The 21,042-nt window shown below is 46.4% G+C and overlaps 1 protein-coding gene across 1 annotated transcript in view; it reads left to right on the forward strand.

Moving 5' to 3' along the window:
- Positions 1 to 21,042, forward strand: part of ADAM12 (ADAM metallopeptidase domain 12) — a 2,563,649-nt gene that overhangs the window by 2,284,841 nt on the left and 257,766 nt on the right. Inside the window, exon 17 of the mRNA XM_085606237.1 lies at positions 20,541 to 20,618. Coding sequence (XP_085462363.1) covers positions 20,541 to 20,618 — 78 coding nt within the window. The remainder of the gene's footprint in view (positions 1 to 20,540; positions 20,619 to 21,042) is intronic.

Genomic DNA, 21,042 nt, shown 5'->3' on the forward strand with positions numbered 1-21,042 from the left:
GGAAAAGGCAATTTAGATATCCTTCTTCCATGCTCTCCCACATGCAGGGAACGTGTGCATGGTTGAGAGGGGCAGCACCAAATTATTGATCGCCAGTTATGCCTGAAACCCCTGTGTCACCATGCAGGAACCATACGGAACCCCTACACTAGGCTTTGTAACATAACCTGTCATCATGGGGAAACTACGAATTATATACCAGCAATAAAAGCTCTTGAAGCTGTCACTGAACTACTTTTGTCAGGCCTATCAATCACCCCTATGTCATTCTGTACGATGATCCTGTTGTGGCAATTGTTGGTCTTCTCACCTGTGGTGAGATGGATGCTGATGCCCCCCACTGCCAAGTAGCTAGGGCAGTTTACTTTTGGTGAGCCTGACAGCATAAACAACTGTATGACAAGCACACGTGGGAGAGGTTATGGTGAACATCTGGTGGCCTAACCCTTTTTTTAGTTCCCTTCCCCCATTCTCATTCCCCCTTTTTGGTTTGTATTCAGTAAAATGCGACTCCTCACATGCAGAATCTAACCCCGTTAGAATGCTGCAGGCACAGAGGGAGTGGAGTGTTTTTGGTGCCTGATTTCATGTTCATTATACCTTATTCTATTAAATAATACTTTTGGTTTCTTTTGTTATTGGGTGGGTTAGTTTTGATGTCTTGCCTTGGGGTGGGTTTCTGTTCATCTCTGTTATTGTTATTAGTGGCAACCAGTTGCTATTATCGCAACCCACCTACAATTCTAGGAAGATGACCTTTTTCAGGCTGAATGATACATCAGTTGATGGGAAGAATACATTTTTCAGGCCTGGAATATAAAAGGCATGGTAGGACCAATGAAAACATACGATGCTAGCATTTTTGAAGTGCACAAGAGCTCATTTTGCCTCTCTCCAGTAGCCGTGCCTGACAGGAACAGTGGGGGCCAGATTGGTGAAACGATGGAAACAGGAGCGCCATCACACAATTCTTCTTCATAGACCTGAGGGGTGCACATCTGGGTGATGCTAGGGGGACTGTTAGCACTTTTTCTAATGAGCTTCCGAAGGACCGGGAACAGTGTTAATCCCCTAAGGATTTTGTTGCTCCTCAATTGGACCTGTACAACAATTAGATTTGATATTCAATGTTCATCCAGAAATTAATGTAAAGCACATGAGGCTTTACAATAAAGAATAACAAGAATTAAAAATGAAACCATGAAGGTGTATTGAAAGATTTAAAGGCATTACAGGAAGCAAAATGAATGGTTAGCATCAGTCAATTTGTTGTTTAAATCAAATAATAGTATGATGCTCAGAATAAAATGGAGGAAATTAACAAGCAGAACCAAATATAGTTCAGCTCTAAGAAACACATCAAAGTTATACATCAGAGGTCAGACCGATCTGGATTTGCCTCTTAAAAGCCATGGGAGAGTGAGCCCAAGACCCTCAGGAATGGGCTTCTTTTATAATGCAAATAAAATGAAAACCACAGATGAATACAATTATATTAAAATCACACAAATTAAACCAATCAGGTTAAAGGAAGAATGATACAGTATCTGAAATCACACAGCGCAGATTCACATAATGCAGTTCCCCTCCCTGCTACCTTTCAGGCACCTCAGTAGTCAGTAGAAATATTGTTACATAATATATACGGACACGTTCTCATGAGAAACCCACTGGGTATCCCAATAGGTGAGGCCTTGGGAACATTCACTTTCAATAGAACAATGTGCTGCAGGACTCTAAATAAAAAAAACACATCATCTGTACATGGGAAACTGGCAATACAGCTCAAAACATTCTTTACAGGGTCACTGGTGCATGAATCTTCTGTGTGCAGATTGAGACAGCAATGAAAAGATGACTGTGTGCTGAAAGATAACTGCGAGCAGAGTTGCCATTTTGAATTCGATGCCTACATTGACTAATGTTAGCATAAATACATTTTTTCTCAACATAATGTCTTCCTTTCAACTACACATTCTCTTTCTTTTATCATGTTAATACTACTTTACCATTTGAGAAAATGTCCATACAGAGTGATAGAGAGGGACGATATTTCATGGTGGAGTGCCAACTTGGCTTTGATATGTATGTATGCAGCAAGTGTTTTCCAAGTGGGCGTCTTAAATGAGGTTGCTACAGAACTACTTGAGGGACATGTTTAGATGGTATTGTTGGGTGGGGATCTTAATTGAGTTGCTGACTACTCATTAGGTCCTTCCCACCCTTATCCTAAACAGCTGGTGTGAGAAGCTGGCTTAGTAAATGGTGCCCACTTCTGTAAGTGGGCACCCTGCACTAATCCAGACAACCCTTATGGTGATTTTAGTGGTCTTAGAAAACCTTAGAAAGCTCTCTAAGTGGTAGCTGTGGAGAGCAGCCTTCCGGCTTAATCCAGAAGGAGTGTAAAGCAGCTTGTTTCACCAGAACATAATTTTATTGGTATAGATTAAGTGAAAAAGAACCATACAGTGTATTTATATATTTTTTTATTTATTATAAGACACTCACTAACAGATACAGATATCTCCTGCCCGGAGATATACACAATGCACACAATACTTTGCAATAAAAACAGGTAAGTAGCACGAATACACAGTGGTCGCAAAGGGGAGACCAAACCATATACTAAAATAGTGGTATGTGAACCACGACTCGAGTAAGGACTACACCCAGAAGAAGTAGAAGTGCCGGGGACCCAAGGAACCACCCGGGGTAAGTAACCAGGAACCCCACAGAGGCTGTGTGCAGAGTGAGAACACAACTGCGTACTCAATACAAGTCAATGGGTAAGTCACGGTTGCAATTTTAAAGAAGAAGGACCCTTCCCAGTGGACCCTGAATACACCCTGTGGAAGACAGAAGGTTGGAGAGCCACCTCATCCATAGATACCCTAGGAACAAGGATACCTACGCCAGGGAAACCCAGTGCATAGGTGTGAAGTGGCGTCGGAAACCGCCGTCAAACTCAATGGAGGACTTCAGGAAGATGCCGTTGCTGGAGAATGTGAAAGTGTCCGGTGGAACCCAAAGGTGGATTCAAGATGAGAAGTTCCTGCAAGCAGAGGGGACACAGTCTATGCCAATCAGGAGTGACCAGCAGGCATGGAAGATGAATGTCCACTGATGTCGGGTGTTGCAGGAGAGCTGACGGTGACCTTGAAGCTGCAGCTGTGAAAACCAGGTGAAGCTGTAGAAGACCAGGAGCAGTTCACGAGCTGTCCCACGTCGGATGTCAAGAGTTGAGGGGTTGGTGTCCGTCGGGAGCACCATAAAGCCTTGGCAACTGCGAACAACGTGGAAAGCGAAGAAGGTACAGTGTCAGGACCTGCAAGGTCCAGGTGACTCACCACAAGCGGGGAGTCAGGGCAGGCACAAGCATCAGGGGAGCCCACAGAAATCAAAGAAGTCCCTTAAGAGGACCCAGAGGCAATGGAGTCGCAAGAGGACCTCGAGCAGCTCACCAAAGATGCAGGCCCACGGTGCAAGTGATGCAATGAGGACGAAGATCTTGGTTGCAGGAGGTGCTTGAGGTTGGGGCTACTTGGAGCCTGAAGATCTTGGAGGAAGGAAGCCAACACGCCTTTGCAATGGCAAGTCGACGCGGCTCCAATGAGGGATACTGGCCTCAAACTTGGTGAGAGTACAGGGCAGGCCTCGAGGGATGTGGAGAACCACCACCTGAGCCTTTCGGAGTCAGTATGAGCCCAGGATCAGCAGACCGGGCAGATGCAGGGAAGTGACTCCTTCACTTCAAGGAAGATTCCCTCAGGTGTCTTGGATGTCCACAAGCCTTGGAAGGTTTCTGTATGGAGCACAGGCACGGATGTTTCAGGAGCCGAGCGACGAGACCAGGAGCAGCAGGAGTCGTTCCCAGTTATCGTCTCGATACCCAGAGCAAAGTCCAGAGAGGTCCAGAGTGCCCAGACGGTTGAAGAAGAAATGGTGTCTTGAAATTAATCTTGTCCCACGATGAATCGAGGGACCCACCTACAGGTAAGCCCTTAAGTACCCTAAGGAACGGGTTGGGACGATTCAGGGTTCCCTCCCAGGGGAGGGGTCGGACAGTGGGGAGGATACTCCCATGTCCTAGTCCAGATTAGCACCAGAGTGGGAGCCAACAGCTCCCTGAGCTGGTTTGAAGTGGACTGTGCAAGAAGGACACCAAATGTGTCCCTCTTGCATACTTCGTGGCGCTGGCAAACGCCCCCACCTGGCCCCAATACGCTAAACCCTGTATGGGAGGTGGTCATGCCTCCCTGTGACAGGATACCAATTGTTCTGCCTTCCCCTGCTCAAGCTTGGCTCAGCAGCAGGAGGGCAGAATCATGTCTCTGGTCAGCAGCAGCCATGTTGTGCTGTCCGGGTCTAGAAGACTGGTACCGGGAGCACTTAGGGCCTCCCGGAGGAGGTTTACAGTGCATGGAATTATACCTCCCACATCATTTAGGGTGTGGAGGTATGATTCCAACATGTTTGATACCAAACATGACAGGGTTGCTACAGGTTGCTTGCTACAGAACTACTTGAGGGACATGTTTAGATGGTATTGTTGGGTGGGGATCTTAATTGAGTTGCTGACTACTCATTAGGTCCTTCCCACCCTTATCCTAAACAGCTGGTGTGAGAAGCTGGCTTAGTAAATGGTGCCCACTTCTGTAAGTGGGCACCCTGCACTAATCCAGACAACCCTTATGGTGATTTTAGTGGTCTTAGAAAACCTTAGAAAGCTCTCTAAGTGGTAGCTGTGGAGAGCAGCCTTCCGGCTTAATCCAGAAGGAGTGTAAAGCAGCTTGTTTCACCAGAACATAATTTTATTGGTATAGATTAAGTGAAAAAGAACCATACAGTGTATTTATATATTTTTTTATTTATTATAAGACACTCACTAACAGATACAGATATCTCCTGCCCGGAGATATACACAATGCACACAATACTTTGCAATAAAAACAGGTAAGTAGCACGAATACACAGTGGTCGCAAAGGGGAGACCAAACCATATACTAAAATAGTGGTATGTGAACCACGACTCGAGTAAGGACTACACCCAGAAGAAGTAGAAGTGCCGGGGACCCAAGGAACCACCCGGGGTAAGTAACCAGGAACCCCACAGAGGCTGTGTGCAGAGTGAGAACACAACTGCGTACTCAATACAAGTCAATGGGTAAGTCACGGTTGCAATTTTAAAGAAGAAGGACCCTTCCCAGTGGACCCTGAATACACCCTGTGGAAGACAGAAGGTTGGAGAGCCACCTCATCCATAGATACCCTAGGAACAAGGATACCTACGCCAGGGAAACCCAGTGCATAGGTGTGAAGTGGCGTCGGAAACCGCCGTCAAACTCAATGGAGGACTTCAGGAAGATGCCGTTGCTGGAGAATGTGAAAGTGTCCGGTGGAACCCAAAGGTGGATTCAAGATGAGAAGTTCCTGCAAGCAGAGGGGACACAGTCTATGCCAATCAGGAGTGACCAGCAGGCATGGAAGATGAATGTCCACTGATGTCGGGTGTTGCAGGAGAGCTGACGGTGACCTTGAAGCTGCAGCTGTGAAAACCAGGTGAAGCTGTAGAAGACCAGGAGCAGTTCACGAGCTGTCCCACGTCGGATGTCAAGAGTTGAGGGGTTGGTGTCCGTCGGGAGCACCATAAAGCCTTGGCAACTGCGAACAACGTGGAAAGCGAAGAAGGTACAGTGTCAGGACCTGCAAGGTCCAGGTGACTCACCACAAGCGGGGAGTCAGGGCAGGCACAAGCATCAGGGGAGCCCACAGAAATCAAAGAAGTCCCTTAAGAGGACCCAGAGGCAATGGAGTCGCAAGAGGACCTCGAGCAGCTCACCAAAGATGCAGGCCCACGGTGCAAGTGATGCAATGAGGACGAAGATCTTGGTTGCAGGAGGTGCTTGAGGTTGGGGCTACTTGGAGCCTGAAGATCTTGGAGGAAGGAAGCCAACACGCCTTTGCAATGGCAAGTCGACGCGGCTCCAATGAGGGATACTGGCCTCAAACTTGGTGAGAGGACAGGGCAGGCCTCGAGGGATGTGGAGAACCACCACCTGAGCCTTTCGGAGTCAGTATGAGCCCAGGATCAGCAGACCGGGCAGATGCAGGGAAGTGACTCCTTCACTTCAAGGAAGATTCCCTCAGGTGTCTTGGATGTCCACAAGCCTTGGAAGGTTTCTGTATGGAGCACAGGCACGGATGTTTCAGGAGCCGAGCGACGAGACCAGGAGCAGCAGGAGTCGTTCCCAGTTATCGTCTCGATACCCAGAGCAAAGTCCAGAGAGGTCCAGAGTGCCCAGACGGTTGAAGAAGAAATGGTGTCTTGAAATGAATCTTGTCCCACGATGAATCGAGGGACCCACCTACAGGTAAGCCCTTAAGTACCCTAAGGAACGGGTTGGGACGATTCAGGGTTCCCTCCCACGGGAGGGGTCGGACAGTGGGGAGGATACTCCCATGTCCTAGTCCAGATTAGCACCAGAGTGGGAGCCAACAGCTCCCTGAGCTGGTTTGAAGTGGACTGTGCAAGAAGGACACCAAATGTGTCCCTCTTGCATACTTCGTGGCGCTGGCAAGCGCCCCCACCTGGCCCCAATACGCTAAACCCTGTATGGGAGGTGGTCATGCCTCCCTGTGACAGGATACCAATTGTTCTGCCTTCCCCTGCTCAAGCTTGGCTCAGCAGCAGGAGGGCAGAATCATGTCTCTGGTGAGCAGCAGCCATGTTGTGCTGTCCGGGTCTAGAAGACTGGTACCGGGAGCACTTAGGGCCTCCCGGAGGAGGTTTACAGTGCATGGAATTATACCTCCCACATCATTTAGGGTGTGGAGGTATGATTCCAACATGTTTGATACCAAACATGACAGGGTTGGTTACAGTCAGTTTAGAGATGGTCATCGAGTAATGACGCATGGCCACTCTATGTATCATAACGGCTGATGCACTTACAACCCGGCAGAATAGACTCCGAAGGTTGTAGGGGTGTTATGCTCATGGAGAGGCACCCTCACACTTAGAACCGAGCGCCCTGCCTTCAGTATTGAAAGGCCTGCCTTAGGGTTGACTTATAGGTTTTAAGTGCAGTGACCTCAGATATAGGGAAACCTATATCTGTCGTAAGTGGTGCTAGCAAGGCTGCAATGGCAGGCCCGTTGTCACAATTTGAGTGGTCTTTCCTGGGTGGCAGAATACATGCTGCAGCCCATGGGAGACCCTTGGTGTACCTATGCCCTGGTAACCTCAGTGGCATATACTAGGGACTTAGAATGGTACACCAGTAGCCAATCTGGGATTTACCCAAGTACTCACCATAGTCAATTTAAGGGAGAAAGCACAGAGACTGGGGTCCTGGTTAGCAGGATCCCAGTCAGACTAGTCCGAAACCATAACAACACCAGGCATAAAAGTGGGGGAAACCATGCTGAAGGATCCTACTGGGTAAAAGTCAGCAACAAAACATAGGGACTTGCTAACACAATGGGCGCAGTGGGCTGAATTGCAGGACACCGATCCCCATGATTGTGAATACTTGTTCTACTTACCTGTCCATTAGCTACACACAAGACAAATTAAACACTTGATCAGTGCCAGCATGGTTCTCTTACCGGTGAATGGTTAGCACTTAGGTTTGACTTTATCCAATCATAATTTTTTCTCCTCCTATCCTTGCAAAGAGGGAGGCCCTTTCTGTACATATCTTGGTGTTCCAAAGCATCTGCACTGCAAGAGTAGTTTTTCAAGGGGCTGTGAGTAAAAACTGAGAGGCATTCGGCGTAGTAGCTCAAGGAGCATACATAAGAGGTGCAGCAGGTTATTTATATGAGACTTCACATGGCTTGAAGAGAATATACATACCTCGGAGCTGAGGTGTGTGACTGGTCAGTTGGGTGACACTTAACTTTTATCTAGCAGGACTGGGCATGCTACACTAATTGAATGGTTGCAGTGCCTTAATTCCACCCATATACAGTCAGCACGCTAAGTGACATAGGGATAGGAAAATGTTGATTATTGGAAGCAGACTCAGCCAGATCTGAGCTCACAGTATTGAGAGAAAAAAAGGGATTCCTGTCATGCAGGCAAGGTGTGATCTTTGATGTTTGTTGCCTACTGGTCTATCCTTCACTTACAGCCATCTATCCCTCATGTGGTCTAATTAACTATGTAGTGTAAGCACACCTCCGAAAGAAGTTCCTTGAGACACAATGCCAATTATGTGTGAAAGGTATAGTTTAATAATACATGTCAGGGACATTTGGTGCCATGGCTACTTGCCCTGTGTAATTTCGCCAAGATAGAAGAGTGATTCCCACCCACTATAAAACAGGCAATAATATTAGTAGTCATCAAGCTTGACAAAATGACCCTCTGAAGTATATATATTGTAATGATACTTGCCCATGCTACATTTTTACTCCGAAAACATCTGTAAATTGCTCCCTGAGTCATGTTGATGTTGACTTCCCTGAACAGAGTGTGTTTTTTCTCTGGAAGCTATAACTTCTTATCCATAGATGATTGTTTCACTGAATTAATAGCATACCATCAGATGGCCCAGTCTTCTTGACTGCCTCTTTGGACATGGACTTGGCTTTTGACATGCTAGTATAGGGATACTTTTAGGCAGTGCTTTGAGTCATGAACTTTGGGCTGAAGATCCTGAGCTGGGTATCTCTGTTATACACAGACCTGGTGGCAAGAGTCTGCAAAGGACATGTAGTGAGTTAAACATGGCACTAAACAGAGTTGCAAACTGTAGCCTCTGCTGTTTGGTCTGGCTATTGAACCTCTTGTCTGTCATTCCCAGGCCAACAGCACCTATGGAGGGGTGAATTTGGTGGCGGGACAACATATCCTCTCTTTATACGATGATAAAGCGCTTCCTTAAATCAGAGAAAATGTAACTAACAAGTCATATCTGTTCCTGTTAAGAGTAGTGTTGAACTGTGAGGTGCACCAGGTATTACTTCAGTGAGTGCTGACAACATTCAAGTGTTTAGGAGTCTGGATATACCACAGTATGTTGAGAACTCTGGTCTCTGACCTTCTGGGAATGCCTCACCCATCAACTTACATGATACTTGTGACAGGGTGGCCCCGACACACCCTCCCTATGCGGGTGTGGGCGAGTGGTGGTCTGCTACCTCCCCTTCATCCATTCTGTTTCATCCCTACCAGGAAGAATGGAAAGAAAGCACAGACACCTGGGAATCGGCGCTACCTAGCGAGTCTGTACCTGGTCCCTTTAAGCAGAACAAGCAGCTCCTCGAAGACCCGCCTTGGCGCAACGTCATTGGCCACTCATTGGACAAATACCCGGAAGATCCAAAGGAGGTGTGTCTTTTGACCAGCGCGAGGACGACGGCGGAGAGCACAACGGAAGAAGTGGCATGTCAGCGGTCTGCGGAGTCGGAGAACACGGAGAGTACGGAAACGGGAAGCAGCCCAGCGAAGACAGCAGCGGAAGGCGAGCCAGGAGGCCAACGACCCGGCGAACCCCCGAGCCACGTACCTGTGGGTGCGTGGCTGCTACAGGTACGGGAGCGGCTGTCAAGGGTATTTGGGAAGCGGGAGAGGGCGCAGGTGTAGAAGCGGTGCTTTGAACACCCGAGAGCCGCGCGGCTTCAATCCAGTCACATAAACCTTGTCTCCCCCTCCCCAATCACAGTCTAGTCACTCAAGTGCACGTTTACGGAATCACGTTTTGGTGTACTCCCTCACTCCCGGGCCCTGGGGAAATTCATGACGTTAACAACCGAAAACTGACCCCGTGCCTCTCTGTTCCTTTTCTTCCACACGCGAGGGGAGTCCCAATAAAGACACCGGCCTGAGTACGTCAGGAGTCGAAAAGAACCCGGAGGACGTCGGAAAAGGAACTCCGAGCTACACATGGGGAAGGAACTGGTCAACCAGAAAAAGGACTGTGTTAAACAGCGGGAAGCCCGGAAACACGGACTCCCTCCAAGAACTGCCTAAAAGACGTTCCCTATATGTAAAAAGGAAATACAGAGGAATAAAACCTTATAGCAGCAGACCTGGTCTCCGGCTCCTCACTGTCCCATCTTCACAACTGGTGTCAGAAGTGGGATTTGAAACAGCATCCATCAGTAAACCCACGATGGAGACCGTAGTCCAACAACTCATAGCAGGACAAGAGAAACTGGAATGGGCAGTGAGTCAACAAATGACGTCGGCCCAAGCCGACCGTGAAGCCTTCAGAGAGACAGTAACCGCACAGACAGTATACAACGAGTGGTACAATCGCCCACGACGCTACCAGTGATCGAGGGAAGGCCAACCCACCCGCATCCATCTGGGGTCTCGTTGCAGAAATATAGTACGGGGAAGACCCGGATGCATTCCTAACGAATTTTGAACGTGTGGCCAGAGCCTGTGGGTGGCCCGAAGAAAAGTGGCCCTTCTTTCTAGCGCCCCTCTTGAGCGGAGAAGCTCAGGCGGCGTACCAAGTAGCCAATAACGCCGGTAATACCCCTTATGTGACCATAAAGGAAATCATACTCGACCATCTCGGACTCGACAGCGAAGCATATAGGGTTCGGTTTCGAAGAGGGAAGGGGAACACAGGGGAAAACCCTAAAACACTTTTTTTCAGAACAAAAATAGCAGCAGATAAGTGGCTGCGACCCTCCACGAGCACGAAGGAAGAGATAATGGACCGGATTTATATGGAGCAATTTCTAGATGCTCTTCCATATGGCACCCAAAGGTGGCTCAGACAGCACTCTCATCTATCAATAGAACAAGCTATAGAGATGACGACAAGTTTCTCACGCGCACAACCAAGACTTGGCCCATGGGATATGGAAAAGTCAGGAAAAGGAGGAGCCCCACCCAGTAAAACAGAGAAAAGAATAAAACCCCTCTTAGAAGCCCCCAAACTGCGCTTCAGCAAAATCGAGCCACCAACCGTAAAGGGTCCCCAATGTTTTGAATGTGGGGAATGGGGCCATATCGCACGACTATGTCCACGCAGAAAACCAGCGGAGGAACCCATGGAGGTTGGGTATATTCTAAGGGCAGTATTATACACAGCCGAAATGGGGCCATCCTTCTACGTAAGTGTCTTAATAAACCATCGGAAGATAAAGGCCCTATTAGACTCAGGGTGTAGGCAGTCCGTGGTTCAGAAAGAAGTGGTCCTACCTGAGCAATTCTTACCCACACAAGTAGTGCATATTAAATGTGTTCACGGAGATGTTAAGACTTATCCGGTAGCAATGTTGACAGTGAATACCAAGGAACACTCCCCATGTACAGTAAGGGTGGGGGTGGTAGATTCGCTACCAGAAGACCTCATATTAGGGATTGATAATCCACATTTTCTAGCTCTTTTCCAAAAAGAGCTTAGGAACCGGATAGATGGAAAAGGGGTGGCCCAAGTAAAATTTACCACATCAGAACCCTGGGTTTTAGATAGCAGCTTTAGGTTTTCTCAGGCTAATGATACCACCCTTTTTAATGCCTGGGAAACGGCCCACCAGACCCAAGATTCACAAACTCCTGTGTACCCCCGTTTTGTGATCCGTAATGACCTCTTGTACAGAGAAGCAAAAAAAGGTGAACCCCTTCAGTTGCTAGTGCCTAAAGTCTTTAGGGAGCAGATTTTGTTCTATTCACATGCCCACCTGGTTGCTGGACATTCCGGGGCTGAGAAAACCACAAAACACCTTTTACGTCACTGTTATTGGCCCGGTATTTATAAGGAGACACTACAATATTGCCAGACCTGCGAGATCTGTCAGAGGGGGAATACCCAACGACCCCCAAGCGTCCCACTACAGCCGTTGCCTGTTATCGGAACGCCTTTCGAAAGAGTGGGCATGGATCTTATAGGACCCCTACCTAAGACTTCAAGAGGTAATACTTATGCCCTGGTTATAGTGGACTATGCCACAAGGTTCCCGGAGGCTTTCCCTTTGAAAGCTCCTACCACCAAAAACATCAGTGAGAAGCTGATCGAATTATTCTCTCGAGTGGGCTTTCCAAAAGCAATATTACCCGACCAAGGCACTCCGTTAACGTCACGTCTCATGAGAGAAATATGCCAGATGTTAAACCTCAACCATCTCAGAACATCGGTTTACCACCCACAAACCGATGGGTTGGTAGAAAGGTACAATAAAACGCTGAAAGGGACGCTGAAGAAGATGTTGGAAGTAGAAAAAAAAGATTGGGGCCAACTCTTACCATTGGCCTTATATGTAATAAGGGCGCAGGAGCAAAGCAGTCTCGGGTGCTCTGCCTTTGAACTCCTGTATGGGAGACTGCCGTGTTCTCTCTTGGAAATCACACGAGATGCGTGGTAAAACGAATCCGACATTGAACGAAAGTCCCTGTTAGAGTATACCTGTCGATTAAAATCCAAATTGGGAAAACTACGAGACTTGGCCCATTCCACTCTGTGAAAAAGCCAAGAGAGACAGAAAACCCAATACGACAAAGGAAAAAAATTGAGAAAATTAGAGATTGGAGACTGGGCCCTAGTCATGTTACCAACCACTGCGCAGAGATTCAGGAATGAATGGTCCGGCCCCTATCCCGTCATCAAGACTATTGGCAAAACAACCTATAGCCTACAGGTGTCACCCAATCGGACCCAATGCTTTCACATAAACATGTTAAGAAAATGGCTAGGACCACCGCCGAAGGATTCCCATCTAATTTTTCCTTCGTCATCCCCGAAGACGACCCTAACCCAGCTTCCCATAAATGAAGAGCTGACAGACAGCATGAAGGAAGACGTTCAACACCTCTTTCAGAAGTATGCCCATATCTTCTCGGACCTCCCTGGTCGAACTACTCTTGCTGAACATCATATAGAGACCCAACCAGGAAAACATATCAAACAGAAGCCCTACAGAATCCCAGAGGCTATAAGGGCAGACGTAAAAAGGGAAGTACTCGACATGCTTTGCCTGGGTGTTATCAGACCGTCCAACAGTAACTGGTCTTCGCCGATTGTTATGGTGCCGAAACCCGATGGAAGCACACATTTTTGCATGGACTTCAGGGCCCTGAATGCCATCTCGAGCTTCGATGCATACCCTATACCTAGGGTGGATGATCTCATTGAGAAGTTAGGTGATGCCAAGTTTATTACAACCTTCGACCTTACAAAAGGTTATTGGCAAGTGCCCTTGAAGGAAGAAGACCGAAAGAAAACAGCTTTTTCAACTGATGAGGGTCTCTTCGAATTTAATGTACTACCGTTCGGCTCCCGCCACCTTTCAGCGATTAATGAATACCATCCTACTACCATATTCCTCTTTTTGTTCAACCTATCTGGATGACATAGTCGTCTTTAGCCCAACGTGGTCAAAACATCTACAGGACCTGGACGTCATCCTACAAGCACTCCAACGAGCTGGACTGCACATAAACTCAAAGAAATCACGGGCAGCCTTTTTCAAAGTGAAATATTTAGGCTACGTATTGGGAGACGGGATGATAGCCCCTCAATCAGAGGAAGTAAAGGCCATCGCTAGTTCCCCTTTTCCCACTACAAACGAGAACTTTCTCGGTTTAATCGGATATTATCGTCGATTTATCCCCAAGTTTTCTGACATTGCCTCCCCTCTGACAGACATCTTGCGAAAAGAGGTCCAGGCCAAACACCTGTTGAACCCTTCTGAGGAAATGCAAGAAGCTTTTAGGTCCCTAAAGCAGCTTATTACAACCAGCCCGGTCCTCATTTCTCCTAACTTCCAAAAACAATTCATTTTGTCTACAGACGCATCAAACACTGGGTTAGGGGCGGTTCTATCTCAGGAAGGGGTTGATGGTTTAGAACACCCCATACTCTTTCTTAGCCGCAAACTATTCCCCAGGGAGTGTAAATATTCCACCATTGAGAAGGAGTGCTTGGCTGTTAAATGGGCGATGGACAAATTGAGGTTCTATTTAGAGGGTCGACCGTTTCTCCTATACACAGATCATGCCCTACTACAGTGGATGTATAGAAATAAGGCACACAACCCCAGGGTGCTTCGCTGGTTTTTATCTCTGCAGCCATTTACCTTTCGGGTGCAACACAAAAAGGGTAGGGATAATGGGAATGCGGACTATCTCTCGCGCTCCCCGTCTCTCCCCGATCGGGAGAGTCCAAGGGGGGAGGAATGTGACAGGGTGGCCCCGACACACCCTCCCTATGCGGGTGTGGGCGAGTGGTGGTCTGCTACCTCCCCTTCATCCATTCTGTTTCATCCCTACCAGGAAGAATGGAAAGAAAGCACAGACACCTGGGAATCGGCGCTTCCTAGCGAGTCTGTACCTGGTCCCTTTAAGCAGAACAAGCAGCTCCTCGAAGACCCGCCTTGGCGCAACGTCATTGGCCACTCATTGGACAAATACCCGGACGATCCAAAGGAGGTGTGTCTTTTGACCAGCGAGAGGACGACGGCGGAGAGCACAACGGAAGAAGTGGTGTGTCAGCGGTCTGCGGAGTCGGAGAACACGGAGAGTACGGAAATGGGAAGCAGCCCAGCGAAGACAGCAGCGGAAGGCGAGCCAGGAGGCCAACGACCCCGCGAACCCCCGAGCCACGTACCTTGGGGTACGTGGCTGCTACAGGTACGGGAGCGGCTGTCAAGGGTATTTGGGAAGCGGGAGAGGGCGCAGGTGTAGAAGCGGCCCTTTGAACACCCGAGAGCCGCGCGGCTTCAATCCAGTCACATAAGCCTTGTCTCCCCCTCCCCAATCACAGTCTAGTCACTCAAGTGCAAGTTTACGGAATCACGTTTTGGTGTACTCCCTCACTCCCGGGCCCTGGGGAAATTCATGACGTTAACAACCGAAAACTGACCCCGTGCCTCTCTGTTCCTTTTCTTCCACACGCGAGGGGAGTCCCAATAAAGACACCGGCCTGAGTACGTCAGGAGTCGAAAAGAACCCGGAGGACGTCGGAAAAGGAACTCCGAGCTACACACGGGGAAGGAGCTGGTCAACCAGAAAAAGGACTGTGTTAAACAGCGGGAAGCCCGGAAACACGGACTCCCTCCAAGAACTGCCTAAAAGACGTTCCCTATATGTAAAAAGGAAATACAGAGGAATAAAACCTTATAGCAGCAGACCTGGTCTCCGGCTCCTCACTGTCCCATCTTCACAATACTGTATTTATTATATCTAATGTCCCAGTGTTTCTGACTCAGACATTTTTGAAGGATCTCAGCACTTTGCTATACAATCTGATTTGGAGGCAAGGCAGCTAACAAGTTGACATAAGCAAACTCAGACACCAGTTAAGTGAGGGGTATCGGGTGGGCCAGTTTTTGAGTTATATCATATAGCAATAAAGCTAAAATATGTGGTGAAATTGACAGGAGATGAGTGAACATATGAGACAGGGGTTTTAGCACAAAATCTAAGGCAGATATCTCTGACGAAAGCCTTGCTGAATGGAACCCACTGAGCATGACCAGTACCCAGGCTAAAAACAGAAGTGAGACACTGCTGGGCTGGGCTCAAACATCGACAGAAAGCACATCAAACTTTTTCTCAGGCAGGACCTCCCCAACACCTATTTGAACCATTTGTGGGAGGGTCAAGATCACTTGTTTGACTTCGGCCATGTGACCAACTGACAAACAAAAACATTGTAACCTTTAATCTTGGTTTCAATAGAAGGACGTATTGACAACTGCAGTACAATCTGTTTGTTTGCAAAATAGCTATTTTGAACTTAGAGTGGGCTTGCAGTCCACCCATTGGATGGCTTTATTGTCATTATCATTTGCTTGCTTCTTATTCAATGGCTTGCCTTCCTCGTCTTGTGTTTGTCCCTCTCCTGGAGCACGTCCACTCTACAACCCTTTTGATTGGTTAATCTGCTCATATTTAGAGATTTTTTTTCATGAAGAACTCCAAGCGAGTACATGTGTTTTCATGCTTCCTTCCTCATGGCTGCCTCCCGCCCCTGAATACCACACATCCTGCACTGTGTTGCTCCCCCCTCCTCTCCGTTTGTCTGTAAAAGCACAGCAACAATGGTATTTTTCCTTGGTATGACTGAAACATATACTTTAAAGATGGTTTTTGTTTTATCCCCTGCATTCTACCTACTGCATGAAAACACCAACTTGGAAAACATAGACTTTTATTGTGTTGAGGGTAGGACCATCTGATGCACTCACTCGCTTGGTGTCTGAGGCACAAGGTTTTGTCACTTCTCAAGGAGACCATAAGTCTGTTCCCTGGACTACTAAAGAGAACTAAACGACTGAATCCTATTGAAAGTAAATTAGGCCTTGGCAAGAGTTTGCCTTTACATTCTGACATCGCCATATTTTTTTAAAATACTGGTCAGAATTTCCTGAATGAAAAGTATGTGGAAGATAAACCATGTCATTTTTGAAGATTGAAAACAATGAATTCAATGTACAGTTCTGAGTTACCATGAGATATGTGTCTACTTTTCATCCAACATTTTGAAATGTTTTACTTTTATTATTTTTAACAATATTCTAAAGACAAACATGTAAAAGGGCAACAGATTGGCACTCGCATTTTAAGGGCAAGACCAATTAGCTTTGCCAGTGCTTGCTTTTAGATATTAAAATTTGGAATTTTGTGAACATAAATCCTGCAACTTTGCACAGCTCAAACTTTACACTTTGCATAGCCTCACTTCTTTCTCTATTAACTATTTAACATTGGCTTTTTTTGGTTTCTGCCTATCTGTGATGCTGACAGAGAATGCTGACTTCATGTTATGAAAATGGACCAGAGGTGCTTTATTTTCACAGTAGGCTCAAACATTAAAAAATAAAGAATATTATGGTCAGACTCTTATTCTCTTTCCAGTATTATTCTTTTAGTAATTCATTCATTCTTCCTGTTAAAGTAAGTCATAAGAGTTAGTGTCACACTCCTACAGTGTCCATGTACACTGTCCTTGGGCCTTCACCAGTAGGTTAGTGTATGTTGTCTTCCAGGTTATCGGCATAAACAGCTTTCAACGGAAGTACACGGTCAAGGATAAGGGGATTTAATCCCAGATTACAGTTCGAGAGAACAAAAATCCTGTGCTCAGTGAACAGTCTCCATGTCCATTAGTCCTTCCCTCATCCTGCTTCCCTCTTTCATATAGTCCGTCTGTTACTATTTCCTCTTACTGTCCTGAATTTATCCTGATAGGACCATATCTGTTATTTTACCTCCTCGTTAGGTGAAACCCCTCTCTCAATTAGTTCCCTGACTTTGGAGACCTCTATTCCCATACAGACCTCTCCTTGCTCTTTCACCAGTTCAGCTGAAATGGCCTTCTGTAACTACATGATTCACTGTTCCCTTTTGTATCACACCTGATGCTTTTCCTGGGATGGACGGGTACCTTGCCTACCAATTCCTGCTGCCGTATTGACCATGGGAGCCAGCCTTATGCAGGCTGCTGTCTCAGATAAGAAAAAGTGGCCACGCCTACCATGGTAGGATGATGACAGGACACAATGAGGTATTTTGGATTGAGAGGGCAGATAACTGTTGTATTGGCTATTTCCCTCAACCATGAAAGGGTTCCTCTGTTCCCCTCTCCATTATCTCTCTTTTTATTTCATCCATGGGTCGCTTGTGCTCCTTGGTGTGCTCTCCCTCTCACAATACCCAAGCAGATTTTACAATGTGAGCTCCTGAGGTCAATCAGATCTACCAAATTTGATCAAAGGAATCATATAGAGACTGTTACATCTCTGTTTGTGTAGTTGAATTTAGAGCTTGTGGTGGTTTGGGTGTACTAAATATGTCTTTGGGCCTAATTTAGAAGTGAGTAGTAACAAGGCATATGCCAAAATCAGTTAACACCCCTTATGACTGCCTCTCGGTTTCTCAGCTTCATTTAAAGTGCGGTGGGGAAATACTGTGCTTAAAATGATGGAAGTTTCTCAGTTCGTGTTCCGGAAAAATCATGGAACAGAAACAGTGCTGTTTTCTGCCACAGACAGTATTAAACGCTTAGAGGATGCAGGACAGGCTGGGGTGCTGTTACTGTTGGATCTGTCTACAGCCTTTGATACCATCTCCCCATCCCTACTGATTGAACGTTTACAGGAATTTGGTATCTCAGACAGGGCTCTGAAACTGCTGTCCTAATTTCTTGAGGATAAATCTCAAATGGAGGCTGTAAATCAGTTCCACTCTGATTCGTTTTCCCTGATTCATGGAGCTTTAGCCAGCTCTTCTTTAGGAAACACCTTTCTGGGGGGCAGTAGGTGGAACTCCATGGCATTAAAAGGCTTGACCTGCTTGTGGCATTTCAAGCTTTTCTGTCCCGCCTAAGGCTACAATGCACAGCACAGCATTCTAGGGCAGAATGAAACCATCAATGTTACCTATGCACTGGATTGGCGACATTGATTTTATGTTTGCCAAAAACAGACCCTAACCAGTCTGCTATGCCACCACAACATAGTGAGCCGATTGGGATTTCTACTTATCCACCAAAGTTGGCATAAGCACTTTTGGCAAATGCTCCTAGCAGTTGGAAGGAAAATGCCTACAGAAAACACATAACTTTAACAAGATATTTTTAATTTTATCAAGCTGGCAGATCATGCAAGGGTAATCATGGTGTAAGCAGGGGCTACAGGCCTCAGCCACATAGTCTGGAGGTCATTTGCCTCTGTCCCAGGGTCCGTTCTTCTATGCCTCTACAAAGCTGGGCCAAGTAGAACCGCTTAAGCACTTGACTTTCAGTGGTGGCAATGGTGAGCAGTCCCAGGCTTCTCAGGTAGGTATTGTTGGGGTGCCTAAGCTCAGAAATCAACAGTCACCCAGCAACACAATAACTGATTGTCAAACCAAGTGCTTTATTTTCGTAAAGAAAGGTACTTTAATCTACAGGCTTAAAACATAATTCTCCACAGACCAGGTTAGAGGTCCTAGGGTTGAGGTGTACTGGTAGGGCGATCAGCCGTCAAAGTTTATGGCAGCACAAGGGTAGCCGAAGGAAGTTTTTCGGCTGCAGTAGCAGATAACTTTGGGAACAATTCTTGATAGGAGCAGCATAGTATGCCTCAAGCACAGTCTATTGGTGGTAGCACAGTTGTGTTTTTTTAGTGTCACTGTCTTCTCGGGCACAGTTCCTAGTTGCAACAGCACAGTCTGCTTTTGAATAATCCTTCCATACACTCGGAACTGTTAGAATGGAGAGACGATGCCACACACCTCAGGGGACACAGATCGCTCTTCAAAGTCTTCCTTCTTCTGGCAGACCCAAACATCATAGGGGATCAAGCTGCTTCTGGCCCACTCTGGACAGTCACACGTCCTGCCTGGTTGGCAAGATTTCAGGTGATGCTCCCCTCACATCTGCAAAGCTGGCTGTCAGGCAGACACCAGCTCTGGTCGCACAGCAGGCCTCCAAGTATTCTGTGGTGCCCTCCCTTCCTTGGTCAAAGAGTACTTGGAACTGGAACAACAAGTGAGACAGTGGCTACCACTTTTATAAGGTAAAGCAGACTGGAGATGTGGATCAATTGTCGGTACTTTTAGAATTGGTTTGCATGGTTCTTCTTTCAAGTGGCCTTTCCAAGCTGTTCGTTCAGATACATCCCTTGTGTAGAGTGATGCTCCTCACAGCAGGGTAGTCTCCAACCTGGAGCACCCACAACACAGGCACAAAGAGGTATTTGCTTTCTTCACCTGGCTATTAAAAACTACACTGAGCAGTAACCAGGGAAGAGACAAAAGGCTGGCCTCACTTAAAAGGTTCATTTCACCTTACCAACAGAGACTGCAGTCCCACTCTTCACCCCCACCATCTACCAAACGTCAGTGCTGCAGGAAAGCTAGTAAGAAGTTCCTCTCAGCAAAAGGTGTAAGTGAAAAGGAGCCTTGTCTCCTCCCTTCAGTTTCAGGAATGTTGGCAATACACTTACATTGTCTAGGAAAACAACCACACCTCAATCTTCATCATAGAAACAGGTCAGGTACTTCCAAAATGGAACCCACAGGCTCACACATACACGCAATGTATGTACCATACCACATAGGAAATACATACAATATAGACTTGCGATATTAGCTCTAGGATCTTAGTACACTGAAGTAGAAGCACGTGGGCCTCCACTCCAGGATTCTACATACACTCTACATTAGCGTGAAACTAGGGACAAAATCACAAACCTGAATACCAGATACCTGCAGCAGAGCACTCGGGGCAGGAGAACACAACTTATACCACGCAGGGAACATACCTTACCCACACATTGTTTTCACTATGTGATATCACTGTTATTCCCTTAAATAATTACTCTCAACATTCAGCTAATCTAGTGGGGTACAAGGTTTACTTTACTGAGACTACTACATTCATCCCTTTTAAAATATACAGTGTTTAAGTAGGTAAGTTGCTTAATGTGTGTGGCTGTAGAAATGGAATGCAAATTATATGTTAATTATTGTTAACATGTGATTACATAATTTTCTGTGTTGGGTAACACTGATTTACAAATGTTTATCTAATTTCTATTTTCCGTAATTTTAGCAGTGATTCTTATAATATTCTATATTTCTATTTTTGCAGATATGTCTAAATCGTCAGTGCCAAAATACGAGTATATTTGGCGTTCATGAATGTGCACCGAAATGCCACGGTCATGGAGTAAGCATTATGATACTTATTTCCCAATTTCTAAAAAATCGAATGCTAGCACTACTAGCATCTTTGAATCCTCATGTGATCTCATAAAGATATACATCTGCAGTGACATTTGTATTCTACTACCAAATTACTCAATGTGATTCTACTTGTGAACATCTAAACAGGTTATAGTTGACCTGTTTCTGAACAGCTTCCATCGAATTTGACGCTCATAAGGAGGTAGGAGATACTTTTTGTAGGACTTAAATATGTGTTGCAGTTTCTAAGATATTTAAATAAACATATGATACTATCGCCCATTATAATTATATTCAATGTATTGACCTCCGAAAGATGAAAGGCCAAGTTAGCATCACTGGAATTCTAACACGTGATCTGCTGATCACAAAGATACCAGCAACAAACACTTAACTCTGTCAGCCAG

This window comes from Triturus cristatus, chromosome 1_2 (genome assembly GCF_964204655.1).
Source record: "Triturus cristatus chromosome 1_2, aTriCri1.1, whole genome shotgun sequence".
Taxonomy (NCBI): domain Eukaryota; kingdom Metazoa; phylum Chordata; class Amphibia; order Caudata; family Salamandridae; genus Triturus; species Triturus cristatus.